Here is a 27,549-nt window from a genome sequence, read left to right on the forward strand (position 1 = left end):
TGGAGGCCAGGGGTGAAGACGACATGGGGAGGAGGCAGAGAGGAGAGAATGTTGGAGAAATGGGGTCTGGGTACACCTACCCCTGCTGTTCTCAGCTGAGCCAGCAAATTTTTTTTGCTTAGCCTGTTTGTTGTTACTTTCAGGTGAAACTTTCCTCACTGATGCCGGGCATTTCTGGAGGACAGCATTGGGTGGAGCTGGAAAAGGAACGGCCTGCGGGTGCCTGGACCTGGATGGGGCGGGGTTGGCCAAATCCTTTCCTTTGGATTCCACCTCCAGGTACAGTTCTTATCATGAGTGAAGCTCTTTCCCCAGGAAACATCTCCTGACCCCTAACACTGGCAGGGCACTGGGATGGCAAGTCCTGGTCGGACAGGCCAGCATCAGCAGTCCTGGGTTCTATTCTAACCCATCCTCTGTCGGACTGTAAGACCCAGTGGAATCACACACCCTCTCTGGGCCTCCATTGGTGATTCATCCGCCAGCCCCAAGACTGAGCTCCCCAAGGAGCTCACCCAAGGGGTGATGTCCAAGCAAGCCCTGCAGCCCTAGAGCAGGTGTCAGTGGGGCTGTTGACCAATTGGTGTGGGAACTATACCTTCCTGCTCTAACCTCTCATGGTCAGGACCATGTATGATGCTGACAGGGACCAGCTATTGTTCTTCTATCCACCCCAAGGAGCTTCCTGGAGACCCCAGCCCAAGGTAGAGTAGATGGAAGAGATTTAGCATTCAGCGTGTAGGCTGGAGGCCTCAGCTTACACAGAATCTCTAGTGCTATTGAAGGCTCACTGAGCCACAATTATACTGCAGGGTAAGAAAAAAAATCCCCCGAAAGCTCAACTCTTTGCTTTCCAACTGCAGCTTATCTGAACAGTCATACTCTCCTCAGTCTACTCATTGCAATCAATGATGAAGAGCCCATGCCTGGAGGTAAGACTCAAAGAATAAAATAAATCAATGGGGGCCAGCCTTGGTTTACTACTTAAAAACAGCAAAGCCACTGCCCTGCTTTCTGCTGGATGGTATGGACTTCATCTCAGAGTGCAGGACACATGTCTGCAATCACAGGCAGGATCAGAGAAGGCAGTGGTGGAGGGACTCACTTCTCTCATGGAAAAATAACACAACCTGAGAACACTGAATCCAGGGCCCAAAGGATCCTATGTATGTGTGGGATGTGTGTATGTCGTGTGTAGTTCTTGTGTTAGATGTGAGGGTGGATCAGGGGTGAAAGTGGGGGAAGAAAAGGAGGAAATGGTGGATAATTATACGAATTCCAAGCTAAATATCTGAACTTCACCCTGTAGGCAGCGTACCCCCCCCAACACACACACACACACACACACACACACACACACACGCTTGCATGCACACCAAAGGAATATTGGCCATGTGCCCAGCAGTACAAGAAGCCATAGGATAGGCATAGAGCATCCTTCCTCTGTGCCAGTTTTACTCCAGAAACATGGAAAATGTCCATTATTTTGTATTTTATGTTGAAACAATTGTGGGTATGATAGAGGGCAAAATATGCATAGATTTGAAATCTTCAATTGGAGGATTCAAAAAACCTGTGAGCCTGTGATCAGTCTAGATGAAGCACTGTCCGATGCTTCTTTAGGTAACTTGGGTGTCCTCATGTCCTGATGCCATTAGCAGGAAGCTTCCCCTTTTTCCTTCCTAAACTTGTCAAAATGGAACTGGAGGCTCTTCCAAAAGTGGGGGTGCTCTGTCCATGGTACTGAAACAGTATGAAACCATTTCAGCAGGTGAGTTCAGACCTCAATGTTTCTATTGTGTCTCCATTTCTTGGAAGGGGATGAAAGAGATGGGATCAGAAAAGACCCCAAGAAGTTGAGCACCCCAGAGAGCCAAGAGTAAATATCCCTTAATATTTGTTCTTCAGTTTAGGGGACAGAAACTTCAGGGCAAGATAGGGCTAGGGGGTAGGAAGGGATGCTGGAGGAACAAGATTACAATTATGTATGGCATTCACAGGTTCCAGAAAAAAATACTTTCTTGAGTTTGGAGACTTTGCTTCTTAAGAACCATTCAATGGGGCGCCTGGGTGGCTCAGTCGGTTAAGTGCCTGACTTCAGCTCAGGTCATGATCTCACGGTTTGTGAGTTCAAGCCCCGTGTTGGGCTCTGTGCTGACAGCTCGGAGCCGGGACCCTGCTTCAGATTCTGTGTCTCCCTCTCTCTCTACACCTCCCTCGCTCACGCGCGGTCTCTGTCAAAAAGTGAATAAACATTTTTTTTTATTTAAAAAAAAGAACCATTCAAGGTTCTTGGAGAAGGAAAATAGCCTCAAAAGATATTTGTGCATGCACGTGCACATGTACACGTGTGTGTGTGTGTGTGTGTGTGTGTGTGTGTGTGTCTGACTATTCAGGCAATAGATTCTGTGACTGATACTACATCGCTCATACTTAAAAAACTGGCATCTCATAATTCAATTACTCAAGAGAGAAAATCTAGGACAAATATTTAGCTGGCATTTTATCCCAGTTCAAAACTGTGTGCATCCTAAGTTGTTTCATCTCCACTCACAGATTTGTGGTCATAGCCACCTGGGCATAACTTCTAAGAAGACAAAGCTCTGGCATCCATGTGAAGTGGGTGTGCCCCTACTGATGGTTACTGAGGGGACAGCTTGCAAGGATTTCATAATTCTGGGAAGCTGGAAAGCCCATAACTTGGCACACCCATCCATCTGGCCTTGCAGTCATGGTCCCTGGTTATGTTTCCTGTGCAGACCATCAGGACTGCAGGGAAGGTTGCCTCACCCCAGCTATCTACACTCCTCAGTTTATGGCTGCTCTGTCTCCCAATATTGCTGGGCTAGAAAGGTCTGGTAAGGTCTAGTCCAAAGACATGGTGTTGACCAACTTTGATGACTGGTCAGAGCCTCAGCTTCAGATGGCTGGGTTGGACTCTGGGCTCCACTCACCTGCTGAGGGATTTGGGGGATGTTGTTTCACGTACTGCATCCCATTTGATATCAAGTTCCAACCCCAGTGAGTGCTCCAGGGTGGCTGCATACAGTCAGTGCCATCATTCCCTCTTCCATCTCTCTGATGTCACACTCATTTCTTATACACGTAAGTCATTTGATCATGGTTCTCCATTAACATTTTTTTGCAATTGATCTAGTGACATGAGCTTTGCCATATTATTGTAATCAGTTTAGCCAGCATTAGCACATGAATTGTTGTCCTCACTAACATAATTGCTGTTAGCCACATAAGAATAATTTCTACCATAATCAACACAATAAAAATTTGCTAACTGCGTTCTTTTGTGAGATCTAAGTTTCCGTGCCTCTCCAGGCTTCTTTCAACTTGGACAAACCCACCTTCTCCTCTACATGAACAAGCCCTCTTGTGTTCCTGCATCCAGTCAGTGGGATGGATTCTACAGCCAGTCCCTGAAGAACACACTAATTTATAGATTTACAGCTACTTCCCCTGCATGCACTCTAGCTACTGTGTTTTGAGAACTTTGGCTAGGCATGGTGTCAAGCACTTTGCCAAGACTAACCCTAAGAAAGAGGCATCATGGATGTGCTCTGAGCACCCCGTTCCCCCAGGGGTCTCAAAGCCAGACGTGGTCTACACCACTGCTTGGCTTGGCACAATGCTCCACTTCCTCAGCAACGATTTTAATTCCTCCTGCTGGAAACTTGGCTCCATGCATTTGGGCTGAATAAGTTGATTTGTAGAAATTACCCTTTCCTGAGGCTGCTCACATCAGAAGCAGCAGGTGGGTGCTCTGAGTGCTTCTGAATGTGCCCTGGAGTCCAGCTGGGACAAATCTATCCCTCCAAAGCGACATCTGCTGGAAGGTGGCATTGAATTATGTCACATTATAATAGCATCTCATTCAGTTCCAGTAACCTTTATTTAACCAGCGTCAGAATCTCCCCTCGAGAGGCGCACGTCCTTGTCTGGGACTTCTTCTGGCAGGAGGGGTCCTGGGAGCCCACTGTGTTACAGAGGACGGAACCTGTGATGCTGGCAGAGTGAGGGGCCACGGAGCCTGGCAGGGGGGGCAAGAGATAGGCCTGATGGGGAGGAGAGGCTGGTTGAAAGGGCCACACTGATGGGATGACTAACTCTGCAGGGTCTGTCACCCTGGATAGGCGCCCTGGAGACTGTCGTTCATCCATTCACTTTCTCACACACTCACTCAACAAACACTTGTGGTCAGGGATGGCTGAGGAATGTGCAGGTGAAGGGGGACACAGAGGTGAGTAAGAGCTGTTCTTTACCCTTGAAGGGCTCAGGGTCTATCGCAAAAGATAGACTCTGCCTCAAGAAATACAATAATAGACACCAGGGAGCAGGAAAAGAAGCATGAACTCCCTTGGGGGTCAGGTGGGACAGGGGTGGGGCAGGTGGGGCAGGTGGGTGGCAGGTGTGGGGCAGATATGGGGCAGGTGTGTGGTAAGTGTGGGGCAGGTATGGGGCAGGGGGTTCAGGTGTGGGCCAGGTGGGGCAGGTATGGGGCAGGGGTGGGGCAGGGGTGGAGCAGGTATGCAGCAGGTGGGGCTGGTGTGGGGCAGGTATGGCAGGCAGGAGTCTGAGGATGGGTGCCCAAAAGCACACCCTGAAACAGGGGCTCTGGTGTCAATAGTTTATCTGGGAGATGAGCCCAGGTGAGGGATTGGAGAGACTGATCATGGAAGAGAGAAAAGCCAATCACACATGGATCAATGAGTGAGTCACAGCGATGGGTACCTGGGACTCAGTCCTGCTGGGGATGCTCTGAGGATCATGTGGAAGATGATTCAGGGCAATCCTCCTGGAGCAAGGGAAATGGCATTTATCCACTGACTCTCAGGGCCTTAACTCCTCCTGCCCCCTGTACTTCTAGACGGGACCTACTACACACACCTGTCACACCAAAAAACAAGTTCTCCAGGTGCCAGAGAAAGAAGATTCAAGCATTTGAGGCATTCAAGCATTTGAGGCGGGGCACTGTCAGCATACCCAGAGTTGCCTTAGTTGCCTGTAGAACTCGGAAAGTTGAGGGCAGATGAGGTGGGACATTAAAGCATCTGCTATGGCATCTCAGAGAAGCTAACATTTGAGTTGGGTTGAAGAATGAGTAGGAGTTTTGTAGCTGGAATGGGCATAGGGAGTGGCTAATCCAGGCAGCTGGAACAGTATGTGGATGAGAGGGGAAGAAGTGAAGGTGGCTCAAAGGGCCTGAGGATTTCAAGAAAAGAATTCATTTTAGAATTAATTAGGGGGGAGATTTGAGCAGACTCTACACAGGGAAACCTTAGTGGTGGAATTGGAGGAGCTGACAAGTGGGAGAGCGATTAAGAGAGAGAAAGAGAAAGAGAGTACTTATTAGGGACAGCCCCCTGCACAGGCAGAAACGAACGGATCCAGAGGACAAGAAGAAATTGGCCTTCCACCAGGAGAGAAAATTTCTGTTCCTGAGCTGATTGACAATAGGTTTAACTGTAGGAGAAAAGGGAGTACTCTCGGAAGCCAGTTACCTCTTGAGAGTGAAGGAGTCGACAGTTGGTGGGAGTGGGCTTGGGGAGGGTGGAGGACTTGAATAGTCCTTGAAGGTGAAGAGAGAGGGAGCAGACTGCAGGAAGGTCAGAGGAAGGATGGACGGTGGTAGAGCCAGCTTACGTTGGCACTTACTCCTTGGCAATGCTGCCAGGACTCACTGAGCACAGTGTTCTCAGCGGCTTCCCAGCAGCTCAGAACAGGAGTTGAGAAAGCAGATGGTTGCATTGAGAAATGACTGGGGTTTGGCAGGGCAGGGGTGGCAAGAGGAGAATGCCATCCACCTATAGGCACAGTATTTCTGGGGAAAGACCTCACTGGCTTCCCCCTCTCTTTTCCTATCCTTGCACCAGGGAGAAGAATGGGTGAGGGTAAGAGTTGAAAAGACCCCAGCTCAGAGTTAGGGGACCTGGGCTGTCACCCAAGCTCTGCCACTCACTTTCTGTGTAAACCTGAGCAAGTCACTTCCCCTCTCTAAACCTATTAATTCAGGACTGCTCAGGCTCAGCACTGTTCATATTTGGAGCCAGATAATTCCTTATTGTGGGGAGCTGTCCTGTGTGGTATAGGATATTCAGCAGTATCCCTGCCCTCTACTCACTAAATGCCAGTAGCACACAGGACACGCCCACTGTGACAACAAGATGACCCCTGACAAGCAAAACTGCTCCAAGTTGAGAGCCATTATGTTAATTGGAAGAAAGAAGAAGAAGAAGGAGGAGGAGGAGGAGGAGGAGGAGGAGAAGGGGAAGAAGAAGGGGAAGAAGAAGGAGAAGAAGAAGGAGAAGAAGAAGAAGAAGACCTATCTGGCCAACCCATGAGAAAAGGGTTCTCATGAGGAACACATAAAAGAATGGGAACTAAGGCAGAGGGGACCCTTGACAGCTGATTAGAGCAGCTTGGAGGTGAGTAGTTATTTACTACAACTTCTCTTCCATTTTCCCACCTGTAAAACACATGGGTCAGTGACTGAGCTGGGTCTAGAATCCAGGCACCCTGCTCCCAAGGTGCAGGCTCTTACCACTCTACCAGCTTTGTGAAATCTCACCTTTTTGCAAAGCATCCTGAGAGGATGCCACATCCTTGTCTTTGCACAGCAACTGGGTTGTTCTTAAAAGAGGGATCTGAAAGAGCAGAGGTGAGGAGAAAGGTTGAGATGAGAAGAACAAGAGGGAGCCCAAATCTTCCAAGGACGGGGATGGAAGCAGCAAAGGAGACTAGGTATCAGGATAGAGAGTATTTGAGCCAGGGTCCACTCAGGAAACAGAGAGCACACCAGTAAGTTGAACATGGACATTGTAATGTAAAGAAGTGATCATTAATAAAAGGGGGTTAATCACTAGAAGGAATAAAAGATGACTCTAAAACACACAGGAATAGCAAATGTAGAGAAAACTTACTACCCCTCACCACGACTAAGGCTGTGGCTGAAGCTGGCCTGTAAAAGTGAACACTATTAGTGAGGAGAGCATAGCCTGAGGGCACAGTGGAGCTGGTTCCTGATGGCCACTGCTCTGAATGTTACTGGACAGCTCCCAAACCAGATGAAAGAAAACAGAAGGAGGTCCAACACAGGAAGAAGGGAAAAAAAGGTGCCTCCCAACATTATCATCTTGCAATATCCCCCCAGTGCCCTCTGTTAACAGATACTAACATTGCACCAGCTCGTGAAGAAGAAATGTTAATAGGGTCCAGCTCCAGTATGACAATGCAGGGCGAAGAAGGGTGGACTCAGAGCTGAGAGACAATAAAGTGATACCTGCTGTAGTCCTTGCCTTTGGCTAATCAGCTTTTACATATACCTTCTACACACTTTTGAGCTTCTATTCACAACACAGCAACTCTATATTTCCACCTAACAAGATACAGTTGTCGGGGCACCTGGGTGGCTCAGTCGGTTGAGCATCAGACTTCAGCTCAGGTCATGATCTCACAATTCGTGAGTTTGAGCCCCGTGTTGGGCTCTGTACTGACAGCTCAGGGCTTGGAGCCTGCTTTGGATTCTGTGTCTCCCTCTCTCTCTGCTCCTCCCCTGCTCACGCTGTGTCTCTCTCTCAAAAACAAATAAAGATTTTTGTTTATTTTTTAATAACAAAAAATTTTTTTAATAAAAAAACAAAAAAACAAGACACAGTTGTCCTTGGTACAAATAAGGAAGGTCTTGCACTTGCCCCAAAATGAAATACATAGTTGCAACACCACTGTATTCATCACCAGCTATATGAATGACTCCTCAAATTCAGCACAGTCACACTGACTATTTTGTTTATAAAGTTAACCTCTAATAGCCTGCATATAAATAATAATGGAAAGAAGGAGAGGAAAGAAGAAAATGGTTAACATAAATATACATTTGAAAATATAACAATAGCAGAGAAAATATGCAAAGCGACAATAGTCCTCATTTCTGTAATCGGTCACAAAGCTATTATTTATATACATGGCTTCCTTCTTCCACTCCCCATTCAACGTTTTCCCCACCCTCTACCAGAGCCTCAGTTGGTTGGGGTTTTTTTTTTTACCGGGAAGAGTGCAGTTAGTTGGGGTTTTTTTACCGGGAAGAGTGAGCCAAAACTGTGTTCCTGAGTCATAGGAGTCTTCAGCTATCCTGCTTTGTTGGGTTGCTGAAGTGTTCCACGAACCTTTACAATTGAACATGGAAGTCCTAAGACATGTCCCAGAGAATCCAAAGTTCCAAACAAAGTCCTCCAGGCCCCCATTGCTTAGCAGCAGCCCTTGGCAATCAGGATCAGTCATTCCACCGAGGACAGTAACCCTTTTTTTAGCTTCGATGTCTGTTCGTGACACAAGGGCCTTAAATGGCGAGAGAGCAGTCTCACCCTTCCCTTCACTGGAACCATTGTTGCATCCTCTCGTATGCCCCTCTTGGGAACAAAGGTCTCCAAGCCAGCAGAGCTCCAATTTGCTGAGACAAGAAGCAAAACTTCTGCAAGTGGGTGATGAAGAACAATAGTGAAAGGGGCGTGCGCCAGTTGTCATTTATGGCTTCCCAGCTCTAAGTCCACCCTTCGGGGCCTGCTTGTGGTACTAGAACTTTTTTCCCTTGCAAGCATGATGTTAATCTTTGTCAATAGGTGGCACTGGTAGACCCTCTTTCTGAGTCCAGCATACTTTTTCTTGTTCCTGAAGCATTAGATGTGTGCAGGGCACTCAATGGAGCACATTCCTAGTGGGATCGGCAGCACTCCCACCGCTGGCTTCCCAAAGGCAAGATTGTTGGGATCCCTGGCTCACTTCCAAGCATTTTCCCAATGGTGTTCCCTATTCTCTGCCCTCCCCCCAACTCAGTGAGAAATTTATTGAAGCCAGTACCCCAGCTGGCTTCCCAGCAAGTTCAACAGCAACCTCCATGGGCAGCTTCTAGATTGAATCAGCACCTCAGCAATTCTCTGCCCATTAACCTTGACCATCTCTGGCCTGGACAACCTAGTGAACTTTTCTGCCAGTCAATGGGCTACACCTTTCCAGTGTTCTGTATCCTCCTCAGCCATGGGGAGGATCCTCCCTCCTTTCCATGTTTGATTCATTGCATACTCTCCTTCAATTTGTGGTATGCTTTAGAGTTCTCTTTTATTCCCCTCTAGTTAATTTGGTGTGGTTTCTGTCTCCTGATTAGACCTTGACTAACACAGAACCACTTCCGTTTCCATGCCTTGATTACTGGACCCATGTATTCTAACAATAAAGGAAACAGCACTATATGATGGTACCTGCATCAAAGCATATATTGTCAAAATATGGGTTTGCCTCTCCACTGGCACCATACTTGAGCCTTCAGTAAGCCTTTCCACTTTAAAATAGCCATTCATTTCCAGATGATGACGTATGTGGTAAAACCAGTTAATTCCATAACAATGAGCTCACCCCTGCATTTATTTTGTTTTGAAATGAGTTCTTTGAGAAGAGGCAATTCTAGGTAGAATACCATAATGGTGAGTGAGGCATTCTGTAAATGCATGGATGGTGGTATGGACAAAAGCGTTCCAGTCAGGATTGGCAAATCCATATCCCGAAGATGATTCTAGTCCATAAAGGAAGAATTTCTGCCCCCTACATGATAGAAGAGGTACAATGAAATCAGTCTGCCGTCAGGTAGATGTCTGGTCCATCCAGGGAATGGAGGCATATTGTAGGCTCATGTTGATCTCTTCTCTTGGAAGACTGAGCACCCAGCAATGGTGGTATCCAAGGCAGCTCTTGATAAGGGGAAGTTCATGCTATTGAGCCTATGCATATCCTCCATTCTTGCCACTATGGCCACTTCATTCATGGGACCATTGGATAAGCACAGGGACAGCTGGCTAAAGAGGCTAACTGATAGCCACAAAGCATGTCATATTGTTCACCTGATTATTGAAAGCCTGCACTGCACTTGACTCCCTTTAGTGAGCATTCACATGGAACACAAATCTTCACAGTCTATGCCCATTCGGAAGAGTCCATCCATATACATTTTCCCCCAGAATTCCTTGTCACCAATCTCCAATCTTCTAATTATGTTTCCTCCAAATCCCTAACAATCCAGCCAAACCATACCATGAATAATTGCTCATAAATAAACAGAGATCCATACTTCTAGCCATCTCTAATTCCAAAACAGACAACCAAATATTCTGCTTAAAGTTTTGCCCACTGAACAGATCTTTCTTTACCATTGTCCTTCAGGGTCACCCCTGACGGGGTTGTAATGCTGCAGTCTTCTATTTTGGGTGGTACTAGCCTATCCTGCAGCATCATTTGTAAACCAGGCTTGGATTTTTATTTCTCAGTCCCCTGGTCATAAGGAACTCCTCATGAAGCCATAGGCATGATTTGAGAAATAGGAGGCAGTGAAGCAGAAATCTGAACCACTGACTCATACAATTTACTCATACTTTCCAGACTTGCCCAAGCATGGTCTCTTTTATACCCCTCCCACATGATGATAGATTGCTGCTGCACAAAGCTAAATTTATGGCTAGCTGTGTCAAGGGACTCTTAAATGAAAATCTCAGGCTGTGTGGCCACCTGATGTCCTATAGTTAGGCATTCAGTCTCTACGACAGTTTAATAGCAAACTAGAAGCTGTTTCTCAGAGGGGAAAAAAGTATTGTCTGCATAAGAAATAATATATTTACTCTAAAATCCTAGAGGTCTGCACTGTGGTTCCCCTTTGGGGCCTTGCCCAAGACTCTATACACCATCCCTATTTGCTATGAAACCTTTGAGAATCATTGGATCTACTGAATTATAAGTACCAAATGGTAGAAGGAGTTGTACTGAAGCCTTTACTTGCTGTAGAGCCTTCTTGTGCTATGGTTCCCACTCAAAACTAACAGTTTTATGGAGATTTTGCCATTGGGTCAAAGTAGCACACACCCAAATGTCAAGTTTCCTCCAAAATCCAAAAAGCTTACCCAAGTGTTTTGATTCTTTTTTTCAAGGTTGGTAGTATAAGGTGCAGCAACTTGACTTTCACCTTGGAAGGGATATCTCAACACATTCCACACCTTTGAACCCTCAGAAACTTCACTGAGGTAAGAGACCTCTGAAATTTGTGGGATTTATTTCCCACTACCTTGTTCACGTATGTTGTAGTGCTACTTCCTATTCATCAGATGCAGTCAGCTTGTCGTCAGTGGAGCACACCAGTGTGGTGCTTTGTAGAATGTCAAGATGATCACATCATCTGTAGACTACACAATGGCAGAAAACAAGACAATTGATTTAGCTCTGAAGCAAGACTGTGAAGGTATACTGTTAGTCCTTCCAGGTAAAAGCAAACTGTTTTTTGGTGATCTTCCCCAATTGGTGTGGGAAAACGGCAGTAGCTAGGTCAGTGGCTACATATCAAGTGCTATACTAAGTTGCTTTGCTAAGGACACCATGCCTGGGACAGCAGCTTCAATGGATGTCATCACCCAGTGGAGCATACAGTAATCTAATCATTCTCCAAAACCCATCCAACCTCTGCACAGGCCAAACAGGCAAGCTAAATGAGAATGGGATAGGAATCACCAATTCTGTGATTCCAGCCTTCAACAATATCTGAAATTTCCCAAGACAGAGAAGTGCTTTCAGTTTACTATCATGGTAGACAGAAGAAGTTTCAGGAACTTCCATTTAATGCTTCCTTCCATAATTCTCTTCACTTCATGAGTCAGAGATGCAAAATGGGGATTCTTCGGTTTGCCAAGTATGTCTACTTCAATTATGTGCTCAGAAACTGGGGGAATGATCCACTGGACGCACTTGGGTTAAATATCTACCACCTGAATACCTAAGTTGTTACTTTCACTGGTAGGCCACAGTGTTATTTTGCATTCCCAAGAATTATCATAAATTCAGAGCAGGGTCTAGTAATCTCCAAAGTTTGGGTACCTTCTTTTACCAAGTGTGGTCGCTCTAGTAAATGGCCACTGGTCCTTTTGGTGAAAGCTTAGAGGAAGAGTTTGTGATATATACTTATAGCACTGCTGCAGGAGACTTCTTCAAGAGGCCTGCCTGCCTCTTCAAGGAGGTCTGATATGTGAATTGGCATAGGTCTGGAAACTGATGAGAGGTCACAACTCTCCAATATGGTGATTCAAGTCACATTTTGGCCACCAGTCCCAGACGTTGGTTGGTTGGTCGGTTGGTCAGTTGGTTGCTATATAGATCAAGCAATTCTCTAGTAGGCTATCCATCTATTTCCTTCCTAGAAACACACTGACCAATTAGTCATCACCAAAGATCCCTATGGGCAAAGGCATTCTGATTGCTGGTACATCCCTGCTGCCCTTTTTGATAAACGCACTAACTTTGTCTTTGGCTATTAGGTACAGCCGCTTAGCCTCTACCACTCCAGGATGCTATCATCCCCTTATAATCAGGAAGCCGATCTTAATAACAACATGCCCCTGGAAATACCTGGGCTACAAAGCTGAACATTTACAGAATATGTTAAGGATGTAGATTCTCATCTCACGAATATGTTTCTCAATACCTTATTAGGAAAGTGTCTTCTGAGAATTTTCATGGAACATACTTTGGGGGTGGCTGTGCAGGTCACACATGATAAATCCACTCCAACACCCTATATCCTTAAGCCTTTGGGTTCCCTCTTCCACTTTATTCCACAAAAGTTCTGGCATCTCCACTCATTAAACAAAAGGCATCTTTAAGTTCAAGTTTCAGTCAACCAACCAAGTAAACTGTTGGATCCACCTTCAGGTGCACAAGCTAACACATTAAATCCCAAGTCCACAACCATGAATTCAAAATTATTTAGTGTTATGTTCCACCTTTAGGATCAACTTCCATATATATTTCCCAGGAATATATCAAATCCTGCCATTAGCCAAAATGTTGCCATTCTTCTGTTGTGTCAACTATCTCCTCCTAGATCATGATAGTGCCCACCTGACCTCTTGGAGCATGTTGAGATTTGACCTTCATCACGGATCTAACAGTAACAAAGGGTGCATGTCTTGGGGAGAATGGTCATCCCCTCTCAAGGCATCTGCCACAGGTGAAGTTTTCAAAGGGTTTTCAAACAAAAGAAAACTAGTCTCCTCAGATACAAGAGGATAAAGTCTTCCTGTTGGTAAAAGGAGGCTCAGAGTGATTTTTTATTTCATCTGAGTCCAACCAGATATCTCTATTCCAAGTTTCAAGATCCCATTCTTTCCTAATTTGTGCCGAAACTCTCATCTGAAAAAACTGGTGACGCTGTAAACTTAACTGATGTTTAAATTCTGCAACCCACACGATTAAAATTTATGTTTGATTTTCAGCAATATCAGATCTGTGGCTACATGACATAAGAGATTCTGGTAAGGATACCACGGAAGCTCTGTGGTTCTCAAACCATGATTTGAGCTTAGAATTAAATAACATTAACTTATCATTTTCTTTCCAGTAAATGCTCCAGCGCATTCAAGAATCCATCCCACACCACAGTCCTCGCAGTCGTAATTACTGATGTGGTGGTCAAGTGCAGTAGTCACCTGGGCTCCAAAGACACTTGCTTCAGTTGTCATTGAATCAAAATCCATCACGGGGGATAATATAATTATGATGATACTATGCTGTGGATTACTAGCATCCCATGTCCAAGTGACAAGGAGCTCAGCACCATGCTCAAGCCCCAGGGCACAACAAAACCAAGCAAAATCCTACATTTGAGGGTCTGCCTCCTGGGACTACCCCTACTTCCAATTCTATATCAATTATGACCCAGTCAAGAGACAAAGTTCATAACCTATACGTTGAACATGGAAATTTTAATATAAATAATTGTTGACTAGTAAAGGGTTAAAAGAGGATTCTAAGGGACCCCAGAGTAGCAAGAAAGAAGCATCCAGAAGAAAGGATGTTCTGGGAGGGGTGGGGAGGAGCTACTATGACCAGGCTGAGGGAGAGTGAATAACAAATGAACTGAAGACTGAAAAGAAGGTCTCCCCCAAAACCGAAATTCAGACCTGGGGTGCCTGCGTGGCTCAGTCTGTTAAATGTCCGACTTTGGCTCAGGTCATGATCTCACGGTTTGAGTTCAAGCCTCACATCAGGTTCTGTGCTGACAGTGCAGAGCCTGCTTGGGATTCTCTGTCCCCTCTCTCGCTCTCTGCTCCTCCCCCACTCTCTCTGTCTCTCTCTCTCAAAAATAAATAAACCTAAAAAAAAACAAACTGAGATTCAGACCTTTTCAGTGAGGGAGTGGTGACCACAAGAACATTCAGCCTCTAAGTGGCTAAGAAACTTGCCAGAGAGTATGGGCTAGCACTGGTCTGAAGAAATGGAGAGTGGGGCCTAAGGATATATCTGGGGCTAGTCCACAAGGGCCACTAAGGTCTTGGCTTCTGCGCTGAGTTTTTGGTTTTGTTTTTGTTTTAATTTTAGAGACAGAGAGCATGAGCAAGGGAGAGGGACAGAGCAGAGGGAGAGAGAGAGAGAGAGAGAGAGAGAGAGAGAGAGAGAGAGAGAGAATCGTAAGCAGGCCCCACACTTAGCACTGAGTCCAACACGGGGCTTGATCCCACGACCCTGGGATTATGACCTGAGCCAAAATCAAGAGTCTGTTGCTCAATTGACTAAGCCACCCAGGTGCCTCTTTTTCTTTTTTTTTTTTTTCTTTTAAAGGAAGGAGGCCCAGAACTTGGAAGGGAGGTGCCTTGTTGCTGTTGTCACCTTACAGTGTCCCTCCAGCACCCTCTACTGACACAGTCCTAACATCGCTCCAGCTGGCAAGAGAGACCTGTTTACAGGGTCCAGCTCCAGTATCACAAAGCAGGGCAAAGAAGGGTGTATTTGGAGCTCTGAGACAATGAATCAATAATCACCATGGGGAGCAAAGGCAGACACGAAAAGGAGCAAAGGGTTTGTTAGGGAAAGAAGCTAGAGGAGCGAGGCTTTCTCGCCTTTTGTGGGGGTGGGGAGCAGGCATGGACTGGAGCCCTGGGAAGAGAACTCTGTCCTCAGCTGTCTTCAGAAAGAGAATGCAGTCACATAAATAAACACAGCTCAAGAAAGCCACATTGTTCGGCTTTTGAATGAACAGAAAATAAAATTCCTGGACAGGTTCCCTCTTCCCACCTCTGGGAATAAGTAGGAAGTGAGTGGAGAGGCATTTCATTTTTCTTCAAGAGGCTTTCTCAGCTCAGCGGCTCCTGCTGACTCAGGCCACCCCCACCAACCGCAGATTCAACAGACACTTGAACACTCACTCAACGGCATTTTCTGCACACCTACTAGGTGCCTGCCACTAAGTCTGGGAGGCTGTTTGGCTGTGGGCCTCAGCTAAGCCTGTCTACAGCGGTCAGTGGCTGAGTCGGGCTTTGGTGTTGAGAAAGCAGACTGATTCCCGGACAAGATAAATTGCAGCAGTTGATGTGGCTCAGGTTCAGATTTGCCAGTATTTCGGTGATGATTAAGGAGCAAAGGCTTTGGAGTCCAGTGAAATGGGTTCTAATCTTGTCTTGGCTCTTTTCTAGCTGTGTGACCTTAAGCAATTTGTCTCGCCTCTCTGAGCCTCTTTGCTCATATCAAACGGTTTTGGTGATATCTAGCTTTCAGAATTGCTGGGAAGATTAGGGACAATGTCTACATGAAGTATAATGCAGGGACCTGCCAGCACAGGTGTCCAGACCCATCAGACCAAAGCCCAAACCACACCCAGGGTTTCACCAGACTCAGAAAGTAGATGCTTAAGCCAGTAGCCTGGCACCACTGAGTCATGTCAGCTCCAATGTCACTGATGTTGGACTGATGGTGCCCTACCTGGAATGGGCTCCTAGAGAGAACCTAGTCCCTCCTCCTCACTGGACAGAAGACTCAGCCCCAGAGAGGGCAGGTGTTTGTTCAAGGCCACACAGCATAGTGAAGGCTGAGCCTGACTTCGTGGCATTGAACCATTTGACCATCTGGAAGACTAAAGAGTATGCATCTTTCATTCATTCAACAAATAGTCCTCGAGTGCCTGGCATGTGCCAGGCACTGGGCTCAGGGCAGGGGACACAGGGGACCAGATCCACATGGCCCTGGCCCTCTCACAGTCTGGTGGGGGAGGCAGTCAAAACCAATCAACGGAAAGCCAGTTAGTCACCCACTGTGAGAGGGCAACAAGGGACAAACATTCAGGGAGGGACCATCTGAGCTGGACCTACACACCAAGAAGGACCAGCCAGGCAGAGGCTGGAGAAGGGCATCCAGACAAAGAGCTCGGACTGATGAGGTGACAGCGGACAGGAGGGACATGGGCAGAGACAGGGCAGAGGCCACGTCGGGCAGGGCCTTGGAGGTCACGGCCTTTACTTACAGAGCAGTAGGAGGTCCCTGGAGGGTCCGAGCCCGCAAGTGATCTGACCTGGCGTATTTCTTTCAGTCACTGTGGCTGCTGCAGTGTGTGTGGTACCTGGGGGCTCTGTGACGTTGGGCAAGTCACTTATGCTCCCTGAGCCTTGATCTCTCTATCTATAAAATGGGGATAACAGTGCCTACCTCTCAGGCTTCACAGAGCGGACACGTGACAGTCCACACAGAGCTCTTGGCAATATGCCCCCAGCACCGTAAGTGCCCAATAATGCTTCCCTTGTTCAGATCCCCACGTCCCCAGCCCTCGTCCTCCACCGACAGGACGCAGCTTGGCCCGTACCTGTTGAAACCATAGGTCCCCGCAACCCATCCCACCAGCCAGCCTCCCCTGCCCTGGGGGCGCCACCACGCCTTGCCTTTTTCTCCTGTCACATCTCAGATGTGACACTGAGGCTCGCGGAAGGTCAGGACGCCTCGGCGCCCTCGCGAGGACGAGGCCCTCGGACCGAGGCCTGACACCACGGTCCCCGCTCTCTCCACCACATGGCAAAGTAGGTTCTGTCTATGCAACGGCCCCGTCATTTCTGCTCGGCCCTCGGCCATGGGGTGTCTATTAAGCTCCTCTCCATCAGAGGTCAGCCGGGGGAGGGGCGGGGGCAGAGGCCCAGTGACAGGCCCCGCTCTCAATTAGGGCCTCGCAAGCGGCTTTCGCATCCATCGAAGCCACGGCTCCGTCCTCTGGGTGCCCGGGATGTAAAACATGTCCCACTCAGGGGCCGGCAGAGAGGTCGTGAGAAGTAATCGTTGCCTGGGCCAGCTCCCACGGCCAGATTGATTAGGACATAAAAGAGCAAACTCAGCTTCTGGCAGTACTAGACAGCCGGCCTGTCTGCACTTCTAGAAACCCTTTCTGCGGGGATCTGGGTGGGTGGGGGCTCCTACCCCCCACCTGCAAGGCCTGCGGCCCCGGGGCAGAGCCAGGCCGGACCTTCCGTCCTCTCGTGCTACAGGCTGCCTTGTCCGAGAGGGCCCCACCTCGGACACATTTCAGAGCACGGGAAAATCAGCTCCCAGGCCACACATTGGCCATTTGGTGTTGCATCAGGGGATCCCCCGGCTTTCCACGCCACCCAGACCGGCCACAGAGCAGAGCGTCAGAGGCCCGGGCTTTTGGAGTCAGCACAGCACGGGTTCCCGAGCTGTTGTACGGATTAAGTAGGAGATAATGCTGGCCGGCTTTTACCAGTCAGGGACCTTGGTTTATTTATTATGAAGCCGGCGCTCCTCCTAATATACAACCTGTCTTCCCTGTTCCTCTGAAAAGCCACTGGTCAAACAGGCACTTACTCCTTCCTTCCCTCTGTCACACCAACATTTCTAGAGCGCCAGCTAGAAGACCAGCCCTTTGCGGGGCAATGGATGTTAACAGGAAGAATGCAGAAACACTTCAAGCTGCCATCTACCCTGCCCAGAACACATACGTATCAGTTAGCCTTTGCTGCATTAACAATCCTCACACTCTGGCTTAAAAGAAAGGACAATTTATGTTATCTTTTCCAGTTCTGGGGGTTGGTTGGACAGTTTCTGCTCAGGTTAGTCATGTGGCAATACTCACCTGAGAGGTCAGCCAGGCTGGAAGGCCCAAGATGGCCCCATCCGCAGGTCTCGTAGTTGGTACTGGCCATTCATGGGATGTGTTCTGTTGGTTCCTTTCCATGTGCCCTCAAACCTTCCAGTAGGCTAGGCAGGCTTCCTTACGTGGCAGAGTTCCAAGAGGGCAAAAGCAAAAGCTGCAGTCGCCCCTTGAGGCTTGAGACCCAGAACTCACTTGCCATCACTTCTGCCATATTCTATTGGTCAAAGCAAGTCACATTCTATTGCTTGGCCAGTATCTGACATGCGTTTGTCAGTACATTTGTCATTCATCAGGTAAGGCTTAGCAGTCAGTTACGAATGAGTGTGGGCAGCGGGGGGGAGGGGGGGGGCATGTACCCTAGCTAAGGGGGATCATAATAAATTCTTAGTTCAGATGAAGAGATGTTGGGTCCTGGAGCCATTGGTATAGGTTGTATTCTCTGGCCAATGGAGAAACTGAGGCAGAGAGAGTAAGCCAGTGTGAAAACGGAATCAGTACATCATAGAACCAGTTTCCATATGAAGATACTGAGGTCCAGGAACATGAAATGTCTTGCCCAAGCTGACACAAGTTTATGACAGAGCCAGGAGTGACTGAGATCCCTACCAGCTAGCCCACTCCTCCTAAGCTCCCCTCACCCTCTAGCAGAAGCCCAAGGCTGGGAATGCCTGGGATGATCACCATTAAGCAGGGTGCGTCTGCCCCTCTTGTGTGTTTGTAATCAGAGCCCTTTCAGCACCCATGGCACCAACCAAGGCACTTAATCATGACTTCCGATCTTATCGGCATCATTCCCATTTTACAGATGGGAACCAAGGCCCAGGGAGGGCAGCTGACTTAGCCAGGGTCTTTCAGCTGGTGAAGCCCATCCACCTGATACCAAAGCCTGAGCCTCCCATGATGTCTTCAAAAGAGCTCAACCCCAGATCCAGCCCCCAGAGGTGAGAGGCAGCTCTGTGGCCCTCAGGGGTCTCGGGATAAAGCCCACTGCCTAAGGAGCTGCTTCAGAGGCCTGAAGCAATAGTCAAGAGTTCTCTGGAACCTGCCCCTACAAGTAGAAGACCCCTGAGCGATGCTCTGGTCCACACCCCCACCATTCGATGAATGGAAAAATCAGGGCCTGACCGGACCCAAGCTTCTGCCTCCCAGCCCAGAGCCCTCCCACTGTACTAGGAGGCTGGGGGCAGGCGAGCAGGCCCCACTCGGGGTGGCCAGACACACACAAGGCTCCTCTGTGGCATTCAGAGAGCACATTTATTTACAAAGCGCTTTACAAACATCAGCTTATGCCTCCCCACAGCCCCCTGCGAGGTAGGTCAGTAGTCATATCTACAGTTTACAGATGGGGAAATTGAGGCACGGAATGGGGGTGTGGCCTGCCCCATTTTAAAGAGATTTTTCCCACCCACCCATCAAAAAATAATGAAATTAACAAGAAAGAATCGCTCCTTCATCCCAAAATACACCTTCTTCCTCTGAACCGTAGACGCTGCAGGCACCCCTGATCTAGCAGTGACCCGTCCCCAGTGGGCAGCCTCACCAGGAGCCACAGAGACCTCAACCCCAAGGGCTGTCGTTCAACCTTGCAGATTATCACGGCCTAGGCTGAGGAGTTCCCACCAGTGAGGCTCGAAAGTTACAGGAAGAAGGGCTGAGGTGCCTTCATTCTGCAGACATTGGGTCAGGCAGGGAAGGGGCCCCACAGAGAACAGGGTAAGGATGGGCAGAGATCTCCGTTCGAGGAAGCTCAGAGCACACATCAAAGCAGTAATAGTGGGAGGGATCATGAGCAAAACAGCCCCGGGGCTGTAGGGGGGCAGCAGGGTGGAGGAGGGGGCTATTGTCCCCTCCAGAGAGGACCAGTCTGATGTGCCCAGTCTACCCAGGACCCTCAGGGGCCAGGCCAGATGGGAGTCCAGATGCCGAGCCCCAGTGAACTCTCCATCCATATCCAGAGGAAGCCACGCCAGGTGGAAACTTTGGCCGCGCACAGGCCCCACAGGGCCTTACTCATCTCTGCCAAGGGCTGGGACAGAGTCAAGGGGCTTGAGCCTGGAGTCGAGGGGCTTGAGCCTGGGTCCTCCCGAGCTGGCAATTCTGAGCGCCTGTCACTCTACCAGGCAGTGCCAGATACACGGCGCAGACCTGCAGGAACCTATGGAGGTAGGCCGGGCTGCAGTCTCGCTAAGCCTCTCCTTGGCCCCCAGCCTGCCCATCGGACATGGTGAGAGGCCCCGGGCACCGTGGAAGGGGCACCGGGATGGCCCGGCGCCCACTCTAGTGCCGTCCCCCGGGGGAGCTGTAGCGGCGCAGAGTTAGGGGTCCAGGTCTTCCTCATCAGTGCTGGGCCTGGCTCTGAGTGCACAGTGGGTGCCCCAGGCCAGGGGCCCCGCTATCTTGACTCCAGCCCCTCCAGGTACTCCAGGGCCACATCATAGCAAAAGTGGTACTGATCCTGGGGAGAGGGAGAGAAGGAATCATGAGCCTGGTCCCTCTTTGGTACTGGGGAAGGGGGGAGTGGGAGACAAGAGGGCGAGCACGGGCCCTGGTCCATCTGGCGGGGGAGAGGGGGGCAAACGTGGATCCCTGTTTTGGCACCACCATCAGGACCCACAGCCCCATCGCGGGAACCACACAGAGGGCAGTGGGTACAGAGGGACCTAGCTTGGCATGGACCGGGAAGTTGGAAGCGGTTGGGCAGGGAGACACGGCCTCTCACCAGGGTTTCCACCATATTGGGCTTGTAGTTCCTAAGCGTTTTGGCAGCAAAGAAAACGTCCACCAGGTTGTGGCAGCGGATCATCTCCAGGACTGTGGCGCAGGCGCAGAAGGTGCCACTGCGGCCACCCCCGTTCCTAAATGAGACACACGAAAGGTTTGGGGGTGGGACTTAAAAGAGGGAGACCTGAGGCTGGAAAACCAAGCGACTGGCAGAACCGGGGAACCAAAAGGGAGGAGGGTCAGGGCCTGGGAGCCCAGAGGTGACCGGTGCAGCCAGGGAACCCAGGAGGGAGGGCCCAGGGAACCCCGAGGTGAGGGGTGGAGCCCAGGAGGGAGGAGCCAGGGAGCCCAAAGGTAAGGGGCGGGGCTTAGGGAACCCAGGAAGTAGGGGCCTGGGAGCTCAGAGGGGCGAAGTCAGAGGCTAAAACTGGCATCCAAATCCCGTGGGCAGTTAAGGAGACAGCCTCCCGGAGGAAGACAGCAGATTCTGAGGGAAAGGAGGCTAGACACGCTCCAGGAGAAATCCACCGAGACAAAGACAGCGACAGAGGACGGCCGCAGAGCGACAAGCAAAACCCGGAGAGCAGGATGGAAAATGAACACCGAGAACACCAGTCACCCCCAGCAACACAGACGCGAGGTGAAAACACACACACACACACACACACACACACACACACACACACACACACACGTACACAGCCACACTCCGAGGCTAAGAGAGACACTTCCTATCCCCTGTGCTCTCCCTCCTCTGCCCCCTGTGACCTCGGGGTGTAGGGCTCCCCTTGGGAGATGGGGGATAAACTAGGCCCTCAGCCACCATCTCAAGGGGTCTCTCCCACTAGAACCTCCCTGAGGACCGGCCCTGCCTGACTCGGCTCCCTATCCCTATCTAGTATGCCTAGACTGGCCCTAAAAGGGTAAAAAGGCTAAAAGCAGGAGGGAGTGGCGGTCAAAGGAGTGAGCGTACCCAGACACGCGTACGAGAATTTATGAATGGGGGCATGTGAAGGAATGAATGAAAAAGTTGCACGTGTGCATGCGCGGACAAAGACTGGAAATTCTTTGGCTTCGAGGGTGCTACTGTCTCACGCAGTGAACAATTCTGACAGGACTCTAATTAAACTGGCAAAGTCACGCATCACACGGAGAGTCCACACCCTGGAAACCGAGCGGAGTCTTCCAGGGAAGACAGGGCCATCCTCGCACGGCCACGCAGAGTGCAGGCCACAGCCGTCTGGTCTCCCCCGCCCGGGGGGTGGTTTTCGTGCCAGCCGTGAGGCCCTCTCTCAGACTGGGCCTCAGGCCCCCACCCCTCCTCCCACCCCGCAGCAGGGCCCGCACTCACAGGCAGTGCACGACCGTGCGCCCGTCCCCACGCTCCGCCTGCCACTTGTCCACCTCGGCCAGCAGGTGCAGGAAGGCCTTCTTGGAGTCAGGCGTGTCCCGGTAGGCAGACCAGCGCAGGAACTGGAAGTGTCGCACCAGCAGGTGCCCTTCCTGCAGCTGGGGGCACGGGCGGCCAAGCAGGGGGTGTGAGCACAGGGGTCATGAGACCCTGTGGTGACCTCACGAGGGTCTGACGAGGCTGCCCTGGCAACCCCTCGGGTCCTCGCCGCAGGGCTCCCGGCTCACTCACCCGAGACATGTTCTGCACCCGGAAGACACGGGCCACCAAGTCTTCATCCACTGAGCCCGACACGAACTCCACCTCCATGAGGCCATACTGCTGTCGGCCGGGCTCTGGCCAGTACTGCAGGCAAGGCTAAGAGCATGGACGGACAGGGAGGGCTGAGCAGAGGGGGCCAGGGCAGCTGCCGCCGCTCATACCCAGCCCAGACCTCCACGCTTGCCCCGGGGCTCCCACACACCCTGACCCACTCACTCGCTCCCAACTCCCCTGCAAAGTCCCCCCCCACCCCGGTCCCCGCCACTCACCCATCAGAGCACAGTGCACACCGGCCCCCAATGCCTTCTGCACAGAGACAAACCCTTCCTAGGTGGGCACTAACAATCCCTGCCGTGCAGCTACACAGCTATACCTAACACGCTCGCACACACACATCCCCACGTGAGGCTGCCTCCTTCTAGGGCCAGGCCTCGGGTCACCCCCACCCACCCCATCACCCCTGCCCCCAGCCGTCTCTCTTGCTGCCTCACTCCCCAGCATCAGCTCACGGAGCTGGGGTGTCCCTGGGGTTGCAACACAGCTCAGGACCCCCACTCCTTCCCTAGGGCCTCACCATAGCCTCAGGGCCCTAAATGCCCCCTCCTCTCCAGGCTAGACTGGAGACAGCAGAGGAGTGAAGGAGGTGTATCCCCCCCCAGCACACATACAGACACAGGTCCTCCGGGCCAGCAGGTCCAGAGCCCCAGCTTCGAGGCTCAGCTCTGCCTAGAGCCCAGGCAAGGCTCTTCCTTCCTCTGGCCCCCCATTTCCCCGTTTGTGAAACAGTCCTCAAGCTCCTCCCAGAGGACTCCCGGCTCCGCCTGCTTCCCTCTCTGACCACGCCCACAAAGAGAGGACCCTAGCTTCCTCTCTTCCCCCCTGGGTCCTGGCCACTCCTTACATACAGGCCCTTACACATGGTGCTCCCCCCGTCTCCACGGATCACTCACCAGCCCGGTCTTCACCTAGTTAACTCTACCCTTCCTACACGTCTCAGCTCAGATATCACCTCCTCCAGAAGCCTTCCCTGATACAGGATCCCCCCAGGCTTCTCCACGTCCCAGGACCAGCTCCACGGCAGCCCATTCCCTCTGTGCTGTCACTGTTGGGTTTTTGTGCCCCGCTCCCCACGGGACCATGAGATCTGAGGGGGGGCTGTGTGTTCTTCTATTTCCCTACTGCCTGCTGCAGGGCCTGCCAGTGGGAAAAGGTGGCCGAATGCATGAGCAAACGGTGAACACTCAGTGACGTCTGTGTGAGCCTCCCTCCGGGTCCTTCCCCTCCACCTCAGCAAGGGCAGATTCTTCTCACACCGGATTCCCTCCAGACCCCTGCCCCGGGGCAAGAACCCACCACCCGGAAGTCCTAGGTCATTTATACCAAGTGCCCAACTCAAAAAGAGCCCAGTTAGCAAGGCTTCTCAGCTTCAAGAGACCATCATGCTCATTTTACAGGAATCCTCCTGGCCGCCTAGGACAGGGAGATGAAGAGAGGCCCAGGGATGGAGGGGACAGGGCCAGGCGTGGCTGGCAGGCTGAACATCTGCACTTCCTGGAAGTGCCAGCCAGCCTTGGGAGCCCCAAAAGGAAATTGGGGCAGCCCCCAGGCTGAGGCCACCGGGCCAGTGTCTGGACCAACCTCAGCAGCAACTGCATCATCTCTATCCCTGCCATGTACGTAGCACCTACTGTGTGCCAGGCAGAAAAGAAACTGGGGCTCAAAGAGCCAATGAACTTACCCTAGATCAAACAGTCAAAAAGTAAGGAGGCTGGAATTTTACTCTGCCTTAAAGGCCCCCACCACAGGCAGTTAGTTCCACAGGCTCCGGAAGAAGGCAGCCTGGGGTAGGGGCACAGCTCTGCGACCTTGGAGAAGTCACTTCACCTCTCTAGGTCTTGATCTTCTCACCTGAAGCCCGTAAGTACGAAGCAGAGTCCCTGGCATACAGCAGGTACTCAATAAAAAGCAGCTATTTCCCTCCCATCCGAAAGCCTCACTCTACAGAAGAGGAAACCAAGGCTCTGGGAGGGAGCAAGACCCATCTGAGGTCACTCAACAAATAGGTGGTACATCTGGGATCCGACCCTGGGCTTTGGGGACACGCCCTTGAGCACAGCGAGGCCCTGGGCAGCAGAGGCCTCACCCAGGCAGTGTTGGACTGGTGCAGCTGGTTGAGCATGACAATGGAGGTGCACCCGTAATCGTAGACCAGCCGCCAGAAGTCAGGCGTGGTGCTCTGTAGCGGATGCAAGGTCACGATGAAGGCTGCGCTCCGTGTGTAGCTCTGCAGGGAAACCGGGACTCAGCGGGGCCTGCTCGCCACCCCTGACAGGGCCTGAGCACCCCCACCGGCCGTCCTCCCACTCTGCCCACCCTGGGCTGAACAGCCCTCCCCTCGGGGCCAGGCTGCCTCCAGTGGCCCATTTTAGAGGCTGGCTGGCACACTGAGGCCTGAGTTCATAGGGTGAGCCCCCAGGCCTCTGGTGCCCAAGCCCACGGCCCTTGGAACTAACCACAAAAGGTTCTCACATTTGTGGCAATGGGAACTTGGGCATGGTAGTTAGAGGCTGGCCAAGCTTGCTCCCTGCCTCAGGACCTAGGCATGTGCTATTCCTGTTGCCTAGAACAAATTTCCAAATAGTCGGAATGGTTCTCTCCCTCCCTTCTTTGTGCTCTTTGCTTAACGGTCACCTCCGCAAAGAGGCCCTCCTTACCACCTCATCAAAAATCGCCATATACACACACTCCAAAGCCCACACTACATATTTCTTCTGCCTGGTTGCTTTTTGTAGGAATTACCAGTGTATATTCGCTTACTGGCTGTCCCAACCCATCACCCAAATACAAGTTTCAGGAAAGCAGAGATTTAGGGGTATGGTCTTTGCCCGGCACGTGGTAGGAGTTCAATAAATATTTTTGAATAAATAAATCTCTACGTCCCTTCCGACTCCATGGGTGAAGGGTCTGAGACCCCAGCTCAGGGCCCCAGACCAGTCACAGGCACTGATGCCACTCCCTGCCCTGACCTCATCCCGACCAGAGCCCTCGGCCCTTCCCCCTGGGCTCCCGAACCTTCCCAGATACTTCCCAGTGCGGGAATCCCAGAGCCCACCCCACCCCCCCAAGCCCTCACGTCAGTCAGGGCCGCGTTGATGTAGTTGTTAGGGTCCCCGTCGGTGGAGATGAGGAAGGGCAGGCAGCGGTCGGGCGGCAGGACATCCATGCTGCGGTTCTTGTCTCGGTTCCGGGGCAGCAAGGCGATGCTGCACTCTTCCACGTCCAGGGGTGGCGTGACCGAGTTCAGCGTCTAAAGGAGTGGAAGGAGCAACAGGGTGGGCGTGGGTGAGTATAGACATCCAGTGTTTGCTGGGCCTCCTCACAGCTCCCGCCGAAGGACACTGAGCTGGGCTACTAACCCCATTTTATGGCTGGAGACCTGAGGTCCGGACAGAAGGGAGAGAGGGCAGGGACCCCAAGCTCCCAGCCTCCGGACCGCGCAGGCTCTGAACAGCGCTCCGGAGACTCGAGTCTGCCTCCTTGCTCCCTGCATCACCTTAGACAAGCTGTCCTACTTCTCAGCATTGCTTTTCTCAGCCGTAAAGTGGGATAATAATAGGCCTGCCGCGAGGGGCTATCGGAAAGATAAAGAGAGGACGCCAAGGACCAAGCGCGGCACCAGGCACACGCAAGGCTCCAGACGTGCGAGGCACAGTGAGGACCGTTACGAGCTTCTCAGGCACTTTCAAGAAGACAAGCCCGGAAGCCCCACGTCTTCTGCAAAGCGGACCCCGGGGGCCTGGCAGAGATGGTCAGCCCCGTCTGAACAAAACGCAAGTCTGAGGCACCTGTGCTGCCACAAGCCTGGGACTCCAGGTTATCTCCTCCACCTCGTGCCTCATGTAGCCTGATCGATGGGGTCTCGGCTTCTTTCTCTTGTCTTTGGGGGTCCCTAATGGGGAGCCCCAGTCTCTCATGATCCCCAGAGCCCAACAGGCCCCAAGAATCACAGGCAGCATTTCCTATGACACCAGCCTACGCTGGCTGGACGGCATCAGGTATCCAGAAGGTGCCACCCCACGGAACCCTCACGGGAACCTGGAGTTCAGCGGACATGTGGGGGTCTCTGCCTGCCCACTGAGAACCAGCCCTCCCCCATCTCAGTCACATGACATGCTGAGAGTGGCTCCACCCCCAGAACCCCTCCTGGGCCCATCAATGTGTTCCATCTTCCTGGCCCCGGTGACTGGCTCCGGGAAGGCACCGGAGAGGCTGGTCTAAGACTTCTGTTGGGGCTGTTGGGAGTCCTTTCTCCAGTCTCCTGACACGAGCACTGCTGGGGGCGGCCAGGGTGTGGGTCCGAGAAGCCGAAAACAAAGAAAGCAGAACTAAAAATGGGCAGAGGCTAAGTTTTGGCATCATCATCTGAGCCCCTGGATCCAGCCACAACTGCAGCCGCATCATCTTCAGGCTTGTCCGTTACAAAAGTCATGCAGTTGGATTTTTGTCAGCAACCAAAGTTGCAAATGCTGAGAGTATAAACACTGCAGGGGCAATATTGACTTGCTTTCCGGGATAAGAAAACCAAAACTTGGAGAAGTAATGTGAGTGTTCAAGGCCAGTCTCTAAGTCTTTCCCAGTAGCCCCATTCGGTCCCTCTTTCTTGGCTCTCAATGACGCCTATAGCACTGAGGACTTCCCAATACACACACACACACACACACACACACACACACACAGTCACAAGCCACATCCACGCTCCTATACACACACTCATGCCCCAACCTGGAACTCTTCCCGCAGCTGGGAGGAATTACTCTGGGGGTCAATGCGGATCATCTCCTTGTAGGTGGCCTTGAACTCGCTGACAGGGATAGTGGTCTCCCCACACAGGCAGGCCTCCAGGATTGCATCATGAATGAAGATGTACTGCTCCTGGAACAGGAGGAGAGAATATAAGGAACCAGGAGGGGACCAGAACCTAGAGATTTGGGGGTGATGGCAGGGGGAAGCGAGCCCAAGGTTGAGGCAGGGGTGCTGGAGCCCAACCACGTGTTACTACACGTTGGACCAACCCTGCTGGAAACAACTTTCATGGGTACGTTCACTCATCTCATATTCATCTCTATGATAACCCTGCGAGGAGCTCTGGAGGTGAGGGCAGAGCAAACACGAGTGGATCTTGACTGTAGAACCTGAC

General features: G+C 51.1%; 1 protein-coding gene across 6 annotated transcripts in view; it reads right to left on the minus strand.

Annotated features, from left to right (window-relative positions):
• Positions 1-19,194: 19,194 nt before the first annotated feature.
• Positions 19,195-27,549, minus strand: part of PTPRU (protein tyrosine phosphatase receptor type U) — an 80,302-nt gene continuing 71,947 nt past the window's right edge. For all 6 annotated transcript variants that reach the window (XM_058718328.1, XM_058718326.1, XM_058718325.1 and 3 more), the window contains 7 exons: positions 27,135-27,284; positions 25,486-25,659; positions 24,496-24,636; positions 22,323-22,448; positions 22,032-22,189; positions 20,679-20,814; positions 19,195-20,414 (listed from right to left, as the gene is read on the minus strand). In XM_058718328.1, coding sequence (XP_058574311.1) covers positions 20,352-20,414; positions 20,679-20,814; positions 22,032-22,189; positions 22,323-22,448; positions 24,496-24,636; positions 25,486-25,659; positions 27,135-27,284 — 948 coding nt within the window. In that variant the 3' untranslated portion in view covers positions 19,195-20,351. The remainder of the gene's footprint in view (positions 20,415-20,678; positions 20,815-22,031; positions 22,190-22,322; positions 22,449-24,495; positions 24,637-25,485; positions 25,660-27,134; positions 27,285-27,549) is intronic.

Source organism: Neofelis nebulosa, chromosome 2 (assembly GCF_028018385.1).
Source record: "Neofelis nebulosa isolate mNeoNeb1 chromosome 2, mNeoNeb1.pri, whole genome shotgun sequence".
NCBI lineage: Eukaryota > Metazoa > Chordata > Mammalia > Carnivora > Felidae > Neofelis > Neofelis nebulosa.